The sequence below is a fragment of the Dreissena polymorpha genome, chromosome 3, assembly GCF_020536995.1.
Source record: "Dreissena polymorpha isolate Duluth1 chromosome 3, UMN_Dpol_1.0, whole genome shotgun sequence".
NCBI lineage: Eukaryota > Metazoa > Mollusca > Bivalvia > Myida > Dreissenidae > Dreissena > Dreissena polymorpha.
In genome coordinates, this window is record NC_068357.1 from 23,941,491 (window position 1) to 23,961,754 (window position 20,264).

At 35.0% G+C, this 20,264-nt stretch overlaps 1 protein-coding gene across 1 annotated transcript in view; it reads right to left on the reverse strand.

Annotated features, from left to right (window-relative positions):
- Positions 1 to 2,263: 2,263 nt before the first annotated feature.
- Positions 2,264 to 20,264, reverse strand: part of LOC127873299 (spermatogenesis-associated protein 7 homolog) — a 57,820-nt gene continuing 39,819 nt past the window's right edge. Inside the window, exons 8-10 of the mRNA XM_052417099.1 lie at positions 9,476 to 9,553; positions 8,893 to 8,950; positions 2,264 to 3,400 (exon numbers count right to left, since the gene is read on the reverse strand). Of these exons, the coding sequence (XP_052273059.1) occupies positions 2,762 to 3,400; positions 8,893 to 8,950; positions 9,476 to 9,553 (775 nt within the window). The 3' untranslated portion in view covers positions 2,264 to 2,761. The remainder of the gene's footprint in view (positions 3,401 to 8,892; positions 8,951 to 9,475; positions 9,554 to 20,264) is intronic.

The following is a 20,264-nucleotide window of genomic DNA, read 5'->3' on the forward strand; positions in this document are numbered from 1 at the left end:
CGCGATGATTCTCAATATTGTTAATAATCAAATCAAATAGCAATGCCCGACAAACCACTAAAACAGGTTTGTTCCAAGAACGTGCCTATAAATACGGATACTTCCCATGTGGCCGGTTGACTCATATGTTTTAATTTCACTTCCATTCCTCTTTTGGTTTTCTGTTGTTTTTTCTATAGGTTTATGACCAGCAATATGTAATAATGTAAAATAAGCCGCGAAAACTCCGCGTAACATCCCGTACTGCGTGTGATGCAGCTAAGAACTGCACAGAAAAAGACATTCGCTATTCTTGATCTCATTCATTGAACTATCAACGCCGTATATCTTTTTTAAAGATATTTCTTGTTACTGTTATTTTGATGTCACCAATTTTTTAACTGCTCCCTAGCTATGGACTTGTATATGATAACAGTACTGTGCTTTTTCTTTAAAATGATGTATATCAATTTGTTTTCATATTAAAATGACACAATAATGTTCAAGAAAAAGCATAAAGTAATAAAATAAAGTACATGTTGAGAAAGCAATCAGACCATGACCCTACTTTCTAGTCAGTCACTGTACATCCAAGCTTAACTTTGAAATTATTTTGTGCAAAATTATTGTACTTTCTTACCATTTTTAACATCGGAAACCAACCTGTTTACACTTTATCCATGTCATACCAGTGCATGTTTTCACAAAGACATTCTACATGTGCCCAACAGATTGACAGTTTCAAGTGCAATGACGATAGGTTATGAACTTACATGTACGTATAGGAAAGCTAGATTTAAATGAAGCCAAAGCTCTCTATTGTTAATGAGCCGAAAATGGGTATAATGCCATATTAGGTCAGTGCTAATAGCTCTAAAACAGCCTGCACAGTCTTGTCAGAAGCTATACTGTTTGCAATAAAGTCCCCAAATTGTGTGGTCTCATAAGCAAGTAGCTCCTGATAAGACTGCCCGGATGTTCAGGCTGGGCTGGAGCTGCTCTGGCTGTTTATGGCATAAAACCCATTTTCACCTAACTCGCGTTAAATGTCATGGTCTACTTGATAATGAAGGCTTCTAAACTTCCACGTATGTGTTATTGCAAAATGAAGATGACAGAATGTGAAATGAACATTATTAAAAGCATTGAACAAACAATTATCATAAAGCATTTAAAAAGATATAAAACATTTCAATTGAACAACAATGAAGCACATGAAACATTCAAAACATGTACTTTTAAATATATGAATTTTCTCAACAATATGCAATAAACTATTAATTATTTTAAAAAACAACAAGATATAATTTACATGTAAATATAGATATGTGAACAAGTGTGAGCAAATAAAATATCTCTACAGAAAGACTATTCAATATCACAAAAAAGTAGAATTACAATCAGTACAAAATTGAATAACATTCACCATTAAGGTATTATTATCTATGCACAATATTTGTTTGACGTCAATTAGACCTTCAAATGTAACATTTATGATAAAACACAATATATATTTTAGCAATCCAATCTGAAATCACAACCTATTCAACATATCATTTGTTTCTTCCACATAAAATAATGCATGTTTTATTAAATAATTATACTGTATAACACCCCTCATGGTTATTTTAAACAATTACATTTCAAAACATTTTTAATTGCCAATCAACAATGATAAATTGAAACTTATTTCTTACCTGATACCAGATAATCAGGAGGTGCCTAAATCAGCTTGCATACACATTTCTTCAGCAGTATTGCACATGTAGTTAAACACATATATGATATAAATAACTTCATTCATAATAAAAAATTGCCTTTTATCTGTGGAATGGATTTCCATAATAATATTCAATAAAAGGAGTATAATGTTACTCATATGGGACAAAAACACAATACTAAGCTGAGATAGGAAAGCACGAAATAAACTTTGTATAATGAATATCTTTTTTTGTTTTAATCATTTGCCAATTCATTTGCAAAACTTCTGGATATGTAAAAACAACACTATAGACTAACTTCAAACATTAAACCTTCCTAAAAGAGGTAAAGAATAATAAGATGAAACAAACAAAGAAATTGCACTAAAGTTACGAAAGTCAAAGAATTTACAACACAATAGAAACACATTTATGAGAAAAAAATAGAACTAAGGTAATTTAAAAGTCTTATGTAAAATACTCACACATATTATAAGTACCATGTAAAATTTATCACAATTACATGCAAATTTGTTCTTCACTTAAACTGCATAATGTAATGCAGCAGACTTGAAATGTTGTTTTGAATGCGTAAAACATATTTACAGCATAAAATGAAATTTTGATTTGGATTTTAACAAATTGAGGTAAACATACAAATTCCAAATGAAATGATGCACAGACATATAATCTATACTTACAAAGATTGCATACACCTACCATATAGTTTTACATTTAGAAAAAAATAAAATAAATGTGAGCACAATCTATACAAATAAAACCTAGACAATTTTGAAGAACAAGAATTTGACCATCAAGATGAATATAAATTTACTGGTCTGTTTATACAACAACAAATGAACCCAAACTTATTTTGTCTCAATAAATTTGATCAGCATTTACACAGATGAATATATGTTTCATTTGAGTATTACTGTTAGACATATCTGTAATGCCCAAGCAATATGGATTCAAATATGTAAGACAGTTATTGAAGCAAATGAATATATTCATAACATCTAACAGAAACTATGAAACTGCATTTGTAACAATTTATGGAAATTAACAAATTGACAGCACACTTAAAAATCATCATCATCATCTGTTCTGTAAGTAGCGGTTGGCTCTGTTGGCTGAGCTTCGTCTTCATCATCACCCTCATCCTCATAATCATCAACATAATCATCTTCCTCCTCCTCCTCCTCATCATCATAGTCATGGTGATCAACGACTTCACCGGTACGACTGTTCACAACAGAACCTTCCCCATTGAGACCATCACCTCGTTTATCATTGACTGAATGTCTGTCATCAATTTCACTTTCCTCTAGCTCTTCCTGCTCGTTTATGCTCATCTGGTATGTTTTAAGCGTTTGGGTGTCGTTCAAAGTAGCCGTGTTGTTCATATCAGACTGTATAGTACTGTACAGATCATCATCTTCCGTACTCTTAAAGTTATACGTATCTGCGGATTGGTCCTCACTGACTTTCGAGGTTTTTGAGGTCTCGTTCAAACCGGTTTCCTCCAGTTCCACATTGGTCTCACCTCGACCCTTCTTTAGATGCCCATAGCCAGCAGTGTACTTGTCCAGGTCAAGGTTAGTTCCGTTCATGAGCGGATTGTCAGTCTTGGTCATCGAGAGGCTTGTGTCGTCATCCATGTCGTAGCGGGGGATGTTCAGCTGCTGTCGGATGTCGTCTGTAATCTGATGTAACCTCAACTGTGTTGGAAAGATAAACATTTCTTTAGTGCAAATTAGCCTTAACCTGTGTGCAAACTCGAGGTATACATGCCTTTCATGTAAAACGTGGTTACAACCAGCTTAAAACAGATTTGAAAATGAAAATACACTGAATATTTCTGTAGAATCTACAGAAAAAGATATTTTTGTAAGTAAAACAAGAAATGTGTTTGTCAGAAACACTATGTCCCCTCTTGCGCCGCTTTGATTATTTTTTTTACTTTTGACCTTGAAGGATGACCTTGACCTTGAGCTTTCACCACTCCAAATGTGCGGCATGTGTTTGTCAGAAACACTTTGTCCCCTTCTGCGCCGCTTTGAATTATTATTTTTTGACCTTTGACCTTGAAGGATGACCTTGACTTTTCACCACTCAAAATGTGCGGCTCCATGAGATACACATGCATGCCAAATATCAAGTTGCTATCTTCGATATTGCAATAGTATTCAGAAAATGAGCGATTTTGGCCACATATATTTGACCTCTGACCTTGAAGGATGACCTTTCACCACTCAAAATGTGCAGCTCCATGAGATACAGATGCATACCACATATCAAGTTGCTATCTTGAATATTGAAAAAGTTATTGCAAATGTTAAAGTTGGAGCAAACAGACCAACAAACCAACAGATAGACAGGGCAAAAACAATATGTCCCCCACTATAGTGGGTGGGGGACATAAAAATATATACGTGGGAAGGTCAGATAACTATGTCCATTTAAAGGTTATTAGTTCCCTCGACCCTAGACCTTGAAGGATGATGTTCACCTTGAAATTTTAGAACTCAAAATGTGCAGCTCCATGAGATACACATGCATGCAAAATATCAAGTCGCTATGTTAAATATTGAAAAAGTTATGGCCAATGACAATATCTCGGGTTTTGTCCAAAAACAGCCGAGCTAAAAATGTGTTTGTCAGAAACACTATGTCCCCTTCTGCGCCGCTTTGAATTTTTTTGTTGTTGTTTGACCTTTGACCTTGAAGGATGACCTTGACCTTGACCTTTCAGCACTCAAAATGTGCGGCTCCATGAGAAACACATGCATGCCAAATATCAAGTTGGTATCTTCAATATTGCCAAAGTATTCATAAAATGAGCGATTTTGGCCACATATACTTGACCTCTGACCTTGAAGGATGACCTTGATCTTTCACCACTCAAATTGTGCAGCTCCACCAGATACACATGCATGCCAAATATCAAGTTGGTATCTTCAATTTTGCCAAAGTATTCATAAAATGAGCCATTTTGGCCACATTTATTTGACCTCTGACCTTCAAGGATGACCTTGACCTTTCACCACTCAAAATGTGCAGCTCCATGAGATACACATGCATGCCAAATATCAAGTTGCTATCTTCAATATTGCAAAAGTATTCATAAAATGAGCGATTTTGGCCACATATATTTGACCTCTGACCTTGAAGGATGACATTGACCTTGACCTTTCACCACTCAAAATGTGCAGCTCCATGAGATACACATGCATGCCAAATATCAAGTTGCTATCTTGAATATTGAAAAAGTTATTGCAAATGTTAAAGTTGGAGCAAACAGACCAACAGACCAACGTACAGACCAACAGACAGGGCAAAAACAACATGTCCCCAACTAAAGTGGGTGGGGGACATAAAAATATTTCAAATACAGAGTTATCTGGGAGATCTGAAGTTGCTGCAAATTTCTTAATTCCGCTGGGTAAGTTTTGTGTCAACTGTACACCTTACAAAAAACACAGAAAATAAAAAGTTTTTCATTAAAGACAAACAACTAGTATTCCCCACTGATTCTATGCAGGCAATACATACAAATATATGAGTGCATCATACATTCAAGGTGCTTAAATACTGTGAAACCATTTATTTTCAACAGCACAAAATTTCGCCATTTTTATAAAAATGACGATTTCGTCAGCACTTAAATTCGCCGATTTCTGATTTTGAATTTTAAAAAATGCGTCAGTCAATATCCGATTTGTGTGTAATACATATTCGCAATCAATCGCAGTTGCAAAAAATCGTGGTACGAATGCGGGAACACACTTGAGAAACACTGCAGGATATGGGGCCTGTTTGTCACATGCCAATTAACTAGTCTTTTGTTATCAAGGGACAGTAATGGACCCTCTTAATGTATGCCATTAACACGTTCATTGTTATGATTAGCGGACAAGTGGGATCGAATAACCGTTAACAAGTGTTTGTAACAACGAAGCCAATTGCCAATTGGGTATGTGTTCTAGTTGGTATGGTTTTTATTAAAATGCTGTCAATACCGTTTTAAAACTGTTTGTGTTATACGAAAGAGGTTCCAGTTTGTTAAGTGTTTTTTTTTTCAAATAAAATGCTTTTTTTCTGATATCAACATTAAAATTAGAAACTCTATTTGTGTGTTTGTTCTTAAAAAGTAAACTACCGGTATATTAATCAATAATGTCAATAATTTAAAAATAAATAAATTGATACATATAAAATAGTAATAAGTGTGGTTAAACGCAAACAATCAAACAACAAACAGCAATTAAAATATTCATTATTAATTTGTGATAAATACGCATGTTGATCACACATCGTCATCTTTTTATTTGGTTTATTGTCTTTCATCGGCATTCGCTGTGTGATGGCTAATATGCAACACCCCTGAAAAACACAATGCACCTAATGGGTAATAAAGTTATAAACAATTAGCGCTAATTCATTACCATTCTACATAAACGAAGTCAACGCATTCGATACAGCTGTAATGCACACGCGTTTTAAAGAAGTGTCACGTGTCAGTTAAGTACCTTGTGTAATCTACATCCCTTTGTGTCAAAACCGGATTAATCTTGATTACGAAACAGCAGTGAATGTGTGCATGGATTATGTTGGAATTTAATGCCTCATGTCTACGGTATAGTTTAAAATATTGTTCAATTTGGTATTTGTTTTTGTTCAAACATAGAGCATGATTGTTCGTTAGGATCTTAAATTCGCAGATCGGTCGACTGACGAAATTTATGAAAATTAATGCCTGACGATTAATAATGGTTTCACAGTACATAAAAAGATCCTCTATACATTCAACATGACTCAATAAATTCAAAGTGCAATCAGTATATTCAAATTGCATCAAATACATTGAATCAAATACAATACATTTAAAGTGACTCAATACATTCAAAGTGACTCATTACATTCAAAGTACTCATTACATTCAAAGTCATCATTACATTCAAAGAGCCTAAATTCATTCAAAATGCACCAGCACAAGTGCCTCAATACATATCCTTTGAGACACCTGGTCGATTTTTGCAGCGAAACGCTGTAGAGTATTGAAACATATACAATTTTTCTCTTCTCAGAACCGCGGCTTTTTTTAAAGGTATTAACACCTACAACTTTGTTAAACGTGCAGGTTTTCTCACAACTTTCAATACTGTAACGGATTTTCGCTTTTTTTAAATGCATTTTACAGTTCACAATGAAAATCGGGCCTAAAATAAGTTTCTACCCGTCACAGTTGTTTATCTTCAAACAATTATCCGCTTAAATACATCATAATTTGTTTTAGAAAGAGATGCCCTATAGCGGTTTCTACCGTATTTTTACGCTTTTATACAACTGAAAAATGAAGTGCATGAGAATACTAGTATATAGTAGATGTAGACAACAGAAGAACTGTAACATATTTTTACGAACTTGTCAATAGCAAATAAACCTCTGTAATGTATAAAAACGTACTTAAAAAAAAAAATCAATACAGATCAATTCACAATATTACTCACGATCTGTTGTATGATTTGATATTTTTTGCCAAAACGTTGCAATATTAATATTCAAAATGCAGAACTTTCTTAAGTTTTTACCACAAACATGACAGAAAATCATTGTCTATTTTTTGAGAAAACAAGAGATGTGTTTGTCAGAAACACAATGCGACCTAATGCACCGCTTTTTTTAAAACCTTTGACCTTGAAGGATGACCTTGACCTTTCACCACTCAAAATGTGCAGCTCCATGAAATACACATGCATGGCAAATATCAAGTTGCTATTTTCAATACTTCAAAAGTTATTGCAAAACTTTACTATATTAATTTTTTTAATTTTCGACCTTTGACCTTGAAGGATGACCTTGACCTTTCACCTCTCAAAATGTGCAACTCCATGAGATACACATGCATGCCAAATATCAAGTGGCTATGTTCAATATTTCAAAAGTAATTGCAAAACTTTACTATATTAAAGTTTTAAATTTTTGACCTTTGACCTTGAAGGATGACCTTGACATTGACCTTTCACCACTCAAAATGTGCAGCTCCATGAGATACACATGCATGCCAAATATCAAGTTGCTATGTTCAATATTTCGAAAGTTATTGCAAAACTTTCCTATATTAAAGTTTTTAATTTTTGACCTTTGACCTTGAAGGATAACCTTGACTTTTCACCACTCAAAATGTGCAGCTCCATGAGATACACATGCATGCCAAATATCAAGTTGCTATGTTCAATATTTCAAAAGTTATTGCAAAACTTTAATATATTAAAGTTTTAAATTTTTGACCTTTGACCTTGAAGGATGACCTTGCCCTTTCACCACTCAAATGTGCAGCTCCATGAGATACACATGCATGCCAAATATTAAGTTGCTATGTTCAATATTTCAAAAGTTATTGCAAAACTTTACTGTAAGGTTATAGTTTTGGGACAGAATGACAGACAGACAGACAGACAGGCCAAAAACAATATACCCCCGATCATTCGATCCGGGGGCATAAAAAGTTTCAGGGTTCCTCACCTAATAAGGGTCAGGTTTTGAAACAACGAAATTTGTATGCGTTCTATAATGTTGTAGTCGTTCACTGTAAACACCGCCCCAGCTTTGAGGAGAGAAAAAACGTGTACGTTCTAAAACGTTACAGGTGTGCAAAGGATATCAGCCTCATACACAATATTAAATCACAAGTTCTAACTTAACAACCCTTAACCATTCAAATAAGCAGTTAGACATATTAGAAGCCTCTTAGAAAATCTTATTATACTTTATTATATACCTTTCTTACTAAATTCAACCTTTAAGGCCCCCATTTCAACTCTCAGAATCTGAGGAGTAGCAAACAGCATAAAACCTGACTGCGAGTAAGTCGCAGGATGTTCAGGTTTTATGCTGGTTGCATGTACACATTTTCACTTTGCTTCTAAGTGGGAAATGGTTAACCCATTTATGCCTTGTGTCTAGAAAAAAGGCCCTGGCAAACAGCGTAGACCCAGATGAGACGCCGCATGATGTGGCGTCTCATCAGGGTCTGCGCTGTTTGCTTAAAGGAATTTCTGTGAGAAATATTCTAAATATAGAAATAAATATACTAGACATCCCTAATTTTGGAAATAAATTGATCCAATTTAGAAGGATGGGAGAGTCCACTTGGCATACCGGGTACATGGGTTAAACTAAGGTGCAATGTACTGAGCGTGATGCTCACCTCATCCAGCCGTCCCTTGTTGCGGGCAATATGGGCCTTGAACACCTGCCTCAGAGACCTGGTATAGACAACAGGGCAGGTATTTTAGAAGTGTTTTAGCAAATAGTTATTTATAGTAATAGCAAAATACATTACGCATAGCAAATACATATGGGTGTAAAAAAGACAACCAATATCCAATATGATATCAATTGGGTATTTTTGCATAATAACATATAATATTATAAATAAATAAATATTATGATTATTATACATTCTGCTTTTCAACTGAAAATTTACAACATTTTAATTTTAACTTAGACAAAATAGACAGCAAGGCAATAAACTGAGGATAAAAACTCTAGATCTAATCTAATAAATAAGTTTTCAATGACTTAACAAAACAAACTACTGTAAATTACTGATTTATTCAAACAAATGAGTTTCTATGAATATATTTAATGACATAATCAACACAATGAATAGCGTTTAAAAAATATAAAGGAACAACAATTAAATGAAGCTATAATGAATATATAATTTGAGTAAGTAGATAAGCGAGGCAAGCTTGCCTGTCCGTATAATACCTCTGTCTGGCACTCACCTGTCCGTATATATACCCCTGTCTAGCACCTCATTAGTGACATCTCGCATGAATCGCACATACATAGCTTCCTCATCTCTGAAAAAAAGAAGTCGCTTTTAATCATCATAAATATAAAGAAGTGAACCTCCAGCTGCTGGAGCAGTATTGCATTCTCATTATTAACAATTAGTTGGCCCTTTATTTGACCAATTGCCAAAACAGTACAAAACAGCACAATACAAAACTACATAAACACATATAAGAATAAAGCTAGGGTCTATGCAAAGCATTGGGGGTTGAAACCGGTTTTAAAGGCGCTCAACCTCACACTTAGCCCAGCAATATTCATGATACATATAAGTGTAAATAAAATTTAACCTCATAGCATTTAAACTCAAATTAAACAATAATAAAAGGGAATAAAACGCATTAAATTTAAATACCATTCAATTACTCAATGGTAGGAAAGACACTAGAGCAACAGAGTTACCACTTTTTGAGGAACGATGAAATTAAACTACCAACAAGTGTCAACTACATCCCTTCTTTTAAACAAGAGAGGTGTTTGTCAGAAACACAATGCCCCATAATGCACCGGTTTTTTTTAACCTTTGACCTTGAAGGATGACCTTGACCTTGACCTTTCACCACTCAAAATGTGCAGCTCCATGAGATACACATGCATAGCAAATATCGTGTTGATATTTTCAATATTTCATAAGTTATTGCAAAACTTTACTATATTAAAGTTTAAAATTTTTGACCTTTGACCTTGAAGGATGACCTTGACCTTGACTTTTCACCATTTAAAATATGCAGCTCCATGAGATACACATGCATGCCAAATATCAAGTTGCTATGTTCAATATTTCAAAAGTTATTGCAAAACTTGAATATATTAAAGTTTTAAATTTTTGACCTTTGACCTTGAAGGATGACCTTGACCTTTTACCACTCAAAATGTGCAGTTCCATGAGATACACATGCATGCCAAATATCAAGTTGCTATGTTCAATATTTCAAAAGTTATTGCAAAACTTTACTGTAACCTTAAAGTTTTGGGACAGATTGACAGACAGACAGGCCAAAAACAATATACCCACGATCTATCGATCCGGGGGCATAAAAAAAGATTTTACAGCATCATAAAGTTAATATTTCAGATCATCATCGTGACAGGAAGAAGCAGCAATAATGGGTGTAAAAGATCCATATAACATAGCGCTAATATAACGCTATAAAGTCAATGTCCTATGCATTTAGCCTAAAACAGTGAAAGTGTGTCATATGAAGCAATATAGAAGGGATGATGTCAAATAAATCAATGTAGCCAAGAACATTGAAAGTGTATCATATGACGCAATTGAGAAGCGATGACACGATTACGTGAAAAAATCCAATATAATTAAAGGGGCAGTACTGTAAAGTGTAAATAAAAAATAAAAATATTAAAGGGGCAGTACTGTAAAATCGAATTACTTATAAAACCAGCTTAGGTGATTGAATATTTAAGAATCAAACATATAAAATGGTCATTCAATTAATTATTCCAAATTTTAAGAGAAGAAAGATATAATGAATCGAAAACCAACAAGCACCTATTTTTCAGTACGTTAACATCATATCCTTTTGATAAAAATGAGTTAATTAAATTGAAAAGTTTAATACAAACATTTTCTTTGAGATATTTTAATTTGCGAACACACTCTAAAACATCTCCATACAAGAAACCGTCAGAGACGGGTGAAGCTCCCCAAAGGTTTATTTTGTCACAATATTTCACTATATATTCAGATAAAAGGAAACGTCTTGAGGGACATAACTTTGGACAAAATAATATGATGGATGGTTTAGCAACTTAAACATTTCAAAAGGCCATAACTCTCTAAATAAATCATCTCACCAGAACCCACAGATAACATGCGCATCTCCTCAAGCTTCCCATAAAGCTTCATTGAAATCCAGTCAGTAGTTGGGGAGAAATAGCCCGGACAAGAATTGCACTATATGTACAGTTTATAGAAAATTTCAAAACGCCATAACTATGTGAAAAATCATCCGACCATAAACGGCTGATAAAGTGCGCATCTCCTGTTGGTAGTGGAGCTTCCCATAAAGTTTCATTGAATTCCTGTGATAAGTTGCTGAGAAATAGCTCTGACAAGAATTGCACTATATGTACAATGGAAAATTTCAAAGGGCCATAACTCTGTGAAAAATCATCCGACCATAACCGGCTGATAATATCCACATCTCCTGTTGATAGTGAAGCTTTCCATAAAGTTTCATTGAATTCCCGTAATAAGTTGCTGAGAAATAGCTCGGACAAGAATCACACTACATGTACAATGGAAAATTTCAAAGGGCCATAACTCTGTGAAAAATCCTCCGACCAGAACCGGCTGACAATGTGCATATCTCCTCTTAGTAGTGAAGCTTCCAATAAAGTTTCATTGAATTCCGGTCATTAGTTGCTGAGAAATAGCCCGGACAAGAATTGCACTATATGTACAGTTAATGGAAAAATTTCAAAGGGCCATAACTCTATGAAAAATCATCCAACCAGAACTGGCTGATAATATGCACATCTCCTCTTGGTAGTGAAGCTTCCCATAAAGTTTCATTGAATTCCGGTCATTAGTTGCTGAGAAATAGCCCGGACAAAAATTTTGCATGGACAGACACACAGACACACGGACGGACAGACGAAGCGGCGACTATATGCTCCCCCCAAACAAATTTTTGGGGGAGCATAAAAAGATCAGCTATAAGTGGTGCACATTGCACAACTAGTACCCATAGGAACGCCGATAATTTGTTTAAATATTTTACCATTAAATTCAACGAACAAGTTATCCAGAAGAAAAGTAAGTGCTGCACAAAAGTCAAGACAAGTCCAAATGTTGTATTTATCTAATATCTGATAAGTAAAAAAAGCTGTTTAAAGCAAGATTCGAACACTTCTCTCTAGCAAATGTTTTTTCAATCAAAGAAACAAGTTTTATTAAAGTGTGAGGAAGCGTTGTATAAAGTGTAGAAAAATCATATGTGCTTACGGTCCTTGTGACACCTTCTATTTTTTCTTTTCAATTTTATCAATAACTTTTAAGATGTTTTGTATTGATCAAAATAGGTTTATATTACTATTTTCATTAACTTTATTACAATATTTAGCTATATGATGTCTAATAGCACTCAATGCAGATGTTAGATACACTGATAATTGCTTGGTGGTACAAGACACTGAACTAGCGATAAAACTACTTTTATATGGCGTTTTATGTAATTTAGGTATGCAGTGAAGTGATGGCAATTTCTTCAGTAATATTAACTAATTTTTGGCATGCAGCAATATGGTCGGCAATAATTTCATTAGGTTGCTTATTGTAATCACAATATGATGTTGTTTGTGAAAGTTCTTGTGAAATAGTTAGAACATAAAACACTCGTCATATTATTATTATCTGCAGGAACTATGACGAATTTAGATTGTAAGTCGTCAAGCAATTTGCAGAGACTTGGTTTATTAAATTTAGGTAAATGTTGTACGGCCAAAGGATATTTATTATAAAAATGTATCTTATTCATGGCCATACATAACACTTTGGTGTTCTATTCATTGAGTGCAGTAATTTCAGCATTTTCCTTCCTGCACCATTTACATGTAGTACAATATTCCTGTAAGGATGTTTCGATTTTCTTAATGCAGGCATATAAATCAACAGGAATAGGCAGTCTATACTTAGGTCCTCTTAGTAAATTTCTTAGGTTTGTATTTTGAATGAAATTAAGGTCCCCAGTAATATAACATGTCCAACTGGACTATATGCATATTTTGTACATTAATATCGGTGGTAATAGAATTATAAGCAGGGATCATATTTTTTTCAGTTTTGTCAGTCCTAGACCGATTGGGGTCATGAAAGACCGATTGAAAATCCCAGTGGGTCCGATTCTGTTTGCTAAAATTCCCATGTCATGAAAAAGATTAGACAGTGCACATGCTAACACACCCTAAGGACATTCTTATCTCTATTAGGTGTGATAAATCATTCGCTGCAGTCTCTAAACCGGTCAGGACCGGTTTATTGCATGTCGGACCTTATACACTGTTCAAAAGCACGCACTTTAACCAAACAAATATGCAGATACATTTTCCACCAGCGTAATAATCCGGTAATATAATTATGAATGAAAGTCGCCGATCTAATCGACAGAACAGCCAAAAGTTATTTTTATGGCAGAACTTCACGTAAAATAGTACACAAGAAAAATAATACACATTGTATAAATCTTTAGTAAAAACCGTGTTAGAATCAAAACAAGGGCTGTTTGTAAAACATTCATGCCCCCCATATGGGCTGTCCGTTGTAGTGGCAGCCATTGTGTGTATACGATTTTTGTCACTGTGACCTTGACCTTTGACCTAGTGACCTAAAAATCAATAGGGGTCATCTGCGAGTCACGATCAATGTACCTATGAAGTGTCATGATCCTAGGCAAAAGCGTACTTGAGTTATCATCCGAAAATCATTTTACTATTTCAGGTCACCGTGACCTTGAACTTTGACCTTGTGACCTCAAAATCAATAGGGGTCATCTGCAAGTCATGATCAATCTACCTATGAAGTTTCATGATCCTAGGCGTATGTGTTCTCGAGTTATCATCCGAAAACCATTTTACTATTTCGGGTCACCGTGACCTTGACCTTTGACCTAGTGACCTCAAAATCAATAGGGGTCATCTGCAAAATATGATCAATCTACCCATGAAGTTTCATGATCCTAGGTGTATGCATTCTTGAGTTATCATCCGGAAACCATTTTACTATTTCGGGTCACCGTGACCTTGACCTTTGACCTAGTGACCTCAAAATCAATAGGGGTCATCTTCAAGTCATGATCAATCTACCCATGAAGTTTCATGATCCTAGGCGTATGCGTTCTTGAGTTATCATTCAAAAACCATTTTACTATTTCGGGTCACCGTGACCTTGACCTTTGACCTAGTGACCTCAAAATCAATAGGGGTCATCTGCGAGTCATGATCAATGTACCTATGAAGCTCATGATCCTAGGCCCAAGCGTTCTTGAGTTATCGTCTGACAACCACCTGGTGGACGGACCGACAGACCAACAGACCGACCGACCGACAGACCGACATGAGCAAAGCAATATACCCCCTCTTCTTCGAAGGGGGGCATAATAATTCGTGTACTTAATAGTTTGTTGTTGAATAACCCACGACCGGAAAATTAGATGCGTGGTTTGAAATCACTCGTGCTATTTGGTTTTGTTATTGTCAGTAGCCAACCTACGCACAGACATTTGGTTGGTTTAGTGCATGTTTGTAAGCTATTATTGAGTCGACAACGATTTAAAACATCGGTATAGACTTACACAGATTAATAATATTGATAACGATGAAAAAAAGTCTGATAAAACAGCACACGAAACAACAATGAAATAGCAAATGATAAAAGTTGAGAAAACTCGTATGTTCCGTTTTAAAAAAATGCCTAAGAGAATTTTACTTGTACATTTATTATACCACCTTCATGAATGGCAAAATCAATGGTATATATTTTAACGTAATTTGTCATCATTTTGGACATAACCTTTGGATACTTTTTCCCCATTAATATCAAGACCGATTGATGTTGCGGGAAAATATGATCCCTGATTATAAGTAAACACGATACTTCTAACAGGTTTACTATATTTATAGCAAATAAGTGGTGATTCAGTATTGCGGAAATAAAGGGGTATCAACTGAAGCACATTTTTATCATTAAATATTTTAGGAAGGTCAATTAAATCAAGACCATTTTTACAAAACTCAATTTTGATACGATATCTTGTTTTATGAAAATGATTGATAATTTTCAGATATATTGTTCATTCTTTTAAACGGTAAACCACCCATCTATATCCTGATATTTCACTTTAAACCAAAGGCAAAACTGATTTCAATGAAATTTTCAAGATATATATGGAATTATTAATATTTAAGCCTATTTTATATCTTGAAAATTGTGTTTACTGCATGTCATAATATCACTATTCATGCAGTCTTGTAAAACATCTTTTGCAAGTTTTTCTAGAATACATCACTGTAAATTAATGAAACATATATATAGAAAAAATATTATCTTTTATTTTGATGTAAATTATTTTATTCTATTAAAAAACAAGAGGGCCTGAAAGACCCAAAGTCGCTCACCTGAGATAACAAGATATTATTGGGACAATTCTTCTGACCAAGTTTTATGAAGACCGCCCCTTGGAAGCCATGTTTTTCAAGCAAACATAATTATTTTCAAACTCATCCAAGATATCATTGAGACCAATCTTCTGACCAAATTTCATGAAGATTGGACAATAAATGTGGCCATATAAGTGTTACAGCCATATAAGGAAAAATGCCCCACCCCTGGCGGCCATGTTTTTCAACCAAAGAGCATCATTTTTTAACACTCCCAAGATATTATTGGGATGAATCTTCTGACCAAGTTTCATGAAGATTGGACAATAAATATGACCTCTAGAGTGTTAACAAGATTTTACTATGGCCATATATAGCCATATAAGAAAAAATGCCCCGCCCCTTGACAGCCATGTTTTTCAAGCAAAGATTACCATTTTCAAACTCATCCAAGATATCATTAGGACAAATTTTCTGACCAAGTTTCATGAAGATTGGAAAATAAATGTGGCCTCTAGAGTGTTAACAAGGTTTTACTATAGCCATATAAGAAAAAATGCCACGCCCTCTGGCAGCAATGTTTTTCAACCAACCGGCATCATTTTCGAACTTGTCCAAGATATTATTGGGATGAATCTTCTGACCAAGTTTCATGAAGATTGGACAATAAATTTGGCCTCTAGAGTGTTAACAAAATTTTACTATAGCCATATATAGCCATAGAAGGAAAAATGCCCCGCCCCTTGGCAGCCATGTTTTTCAAGCAAACGTAACCATTTTCGAACTCAACTGTCATATCCAGAAAACACATGATCTGACCAATTTCATGAAGATTGGACCAAAAATGTGACTTGTAGAGTGTTCACATGTTTCCACTATATACATATAGAGAAAACTGCCCAGCCCCCTGGCGGCCATGTTTTTTCACCGATTTTGACCATTTTCCAACTCGTCCGAGATATCAATGAAAGCAATGTTTCCACTAAGTTTCATTATGATTAGGCAAAAATGGTGACTTCTAGAGTGTTCACAAGGTTTCTCTATAGCCATATAAGGAATAATGCCCCGCCCCCTGGCGGCCATGTTTTTCAACCGACCGGAACCATTTTTAAACTCAACCAACATATCATTTAGACAAACATTTTGACAAAGTTACATGAAGTTTTGGCAACAAATGTGACTTCTTCAGTGTTCACAAGGTTTTTCTTTTTTTGACCTAGTGACCTAGTTTTTGACCCATCATGACCCAGTTTCGAACTCAGTTGAGGTTTCAATGGGACAAATGTTCTGACCAAGTTTCATGAAGATCGGAAAATAAATGTGGCCTCTAGAGTGTTCACAAGGCAAAATGTTGAAGACGCACGACGGACGACGCACGATGGACAAAAGGCGATCACAAAAGCTCACCATGAGCACGTTGTGCTCAGGTGAGCTAACAAAATACATATGAGCCTTGCTCTGTGAAAAGGGGGTTTAATGCATGTGCGTAAAGTGTCGTCCTCAATTAGCTTGTGAAGTCCACACAGGCTAATCAGGGACTACACTTTCCGCTTTTATGATATTTTTTGTTTAAAGAAAGTCTCTTCTTAGCAAAAAACAAGTTTATGCGGATTAATGAGTTCAGGCTATTCTGGGACGACACTTTACACACATGCATTTAACCCCCTTTTAACAAAGCACTGCTCACATGTATTAACCAAATATACAGACACAATTCATATATATTTCTACTATACAACATGTTGTATCTTATAACAGCATCGTGCAGGGGTTAATAAGTAAATACAGTAAATACTCAAAGTTTTCAGACACTTAAAAATAATTATTTTTTCCATGTCAGAAAATTAAGATACGAAAAATATTTAAAAATTACAGGTGTTCGGAAATTCAGAGACAAAACTTAAGGCGTCCAAAAAGTATAATTATATTGAAATAAAAGCAATAAATCAATGTACAATGATTTTATTGATTAACTATTATTTTTCTGCTTAACAAAATAAATACAACTTCACAGCTTTGATAACTCTTGCCTGAAATGATATAGAACAAAAAGGTAAAAACAGGAAAACATTTTGCTTCCTTAATAGGACGAAACTGTTTCAAATGCTGTTAGGTGAATCCATTGTGTTCTACCAGTAGCAAGTTTTTTTTACCCAATTATGCGAATGTAATGGTTGATTGCCCTCAGACATGCATCTGCCAGGTCTTATGACCTTAATCAGGTTGTAAAAAAACGTGATCGCAGTGTCACAAGATAAGCAAAAACAGGGTAGGAGTGTGTAGAATAGCGCTGTAAAATATACTGTCCAGAGATTTTTTTTGTCCAATTGGAAAAAGTACCTGTACCGGTCCAATTGGGAAAAATTGAGTCGTGAAAACCCTATAATTGGGAAAAATCGAGTCGTGAAACCCTAAAATTGGGAAATTGGTGAATTTGATTTAATGCTCCCAAATACTTTAAAATTGATAACTAAGTGTCTTTAAGCTGTCAATATTATATTTACCTAGGTTCAAACCATAGAGCTGCATAGGGAAACTAACAAAATGTTGCATTTTCCAAAAACAAAAACAAAACAAAAAAAATGTTTTTTTTTGTTTTTTACCTTAATTGGGAATTTTTTGGACAGCAATTGAGAAATTTGTAGTTTTTGCGTAATTGGGAAAGTGCCGTTTACCGGTACTTTATAAAGAAGGAAAAAAATCGCTGCTGTCTGAAAATTAAGAGATATTAATTATGAACGAAAACCTGTATGTCCGAAAAAATTAAGAGTCACGAAAAAAAAAAATGTTTGCTAAAAAGAGGCTGTTGGAAAACTTAGAATGTCCAAAAACTTGAGTAATTTTGGTAGGCTTGTTGTTTATCGCTTCATAGGCATTGAGCTATTACTGTTAAACAAATGCCAGCAAGGGACAGGTGTTACTATTAGATTCTCTATTGGGTAACAGTCAAAGCTGCAAACCTTTCCGTAAATTATTAAAATATTTTAATTGCTTATAATGAACAAGAGCTGTCAGAAGACAGCGCGCTCGACTTTTCAAGTGCTTGACAGTATAATAGGGAAATTGTTCATTATCATATTCAATAAGGTCAAGGTAATATTGTCATATTCTAACTGGATGAGGACCATAATTAAAACATATTGATCACTTATGTTTTAAAGAAGTGGTACATTATAGACAATTCTGAGTTCAGGTATATTTTCCACAATCTATTGAACATTTGTAAAGACATAAAACAAACTAATAAGATTAAATATCAAGTTTGATAGCAATAGCTTGGGTGTGATGGTTGGACGGTCTTTAAAAAATAACATAATAAATATAAATATTTGTGGGTTTTTTACCATGTTCCAAAAAAAAAAAATTGTGTGGGGGGGTGGAGAGGGGAAATAATGTGGGTGTGTGGTCATTTATTAGATGATATTTCAAAAATAAGAAGGGGGGATTCTGGGGTTGGGCCTGGGGGATTGTTTGGGTTGAGGCCATTGTGGTATATCAGGTAAGTGTTGTAAGAGCTGTGTTCGTGAAACACAATGCCCCCTACTGCGCCGCTTTGAAGCCATATATCTGACCTATGAAGGATGACTTTGACCTTTCACCACTCGAAATGTGCAGCTCCATGAGATACACATGCATGCCAAATATTGAATTTCTATTTTCAATATTGCAAAATTTGACCTTTGACCTTGAAAGATTACCTTGACCTTTCACCACTCAAAATGTGCAGCTCCATGAGATACGCATACATGCCAAATATCAAGTTGCTATCTTCAAAATCGCAAAATTTGACCTTTGACCTTTTACCTTGAAGGATGACCTTGACTTTTCACCACTCAAAATGTGCAGCTCCATGAGATATGCATGCATACCAAATATTGAGTTGCTATCTTCAATATTGCAAAATTTGACCTTTGACCTTGAAAGTTTACCTTGACCTTTCACCACTCAAAATGTGCAGCTCCATGAGATACGCATACATGCCAAATATCAAGTTGCTATCTTCAATAACGCAAAATTTGACCTTTGACCTTTTACCTTGAAGGATGACCTTGACTTTTCACCACTCAAAATGTGCAGCTCCATGAGATATGCATGCAAACCAAATATTGAGTTGCTATCTTCAATATTGCAAAATTTGACCTTTGACCTTGAAGGATGGCCTTGACATTTCACCACTTAAAATGTGCAGCTCCATGAGATACGCATGCATGCCAAATATCGAGTTGCTATCTTCTATATTGCAAAATTTGACCTTTGACCTTGAAGGATGACCTTGACCTTAACCTTTCACCGCTCAAATGATGCAGCTCCATGAGATACACATGCATACCAAATATCAAGTTGCTATCTTCAATATTGCAAAAGTTATGACCAATGTTAAAGTTCTCAGACGGACCGACAGACGCCAATTATTTGACCTTTGACCTTGACCTTCCACCACTCAAAATTTGCAGCTCCATGAGATACACATCCATGCCAAATATCAAGTTGCTATCTTCAATATTGCAAAAGTAATGGCCAATGTTAAAGTTTTGGGACGGACGCACAGACTGACGGACAGTTCAAGTGCTACTGGGGTGGAGCCTGGGGGATGGTTTGGGT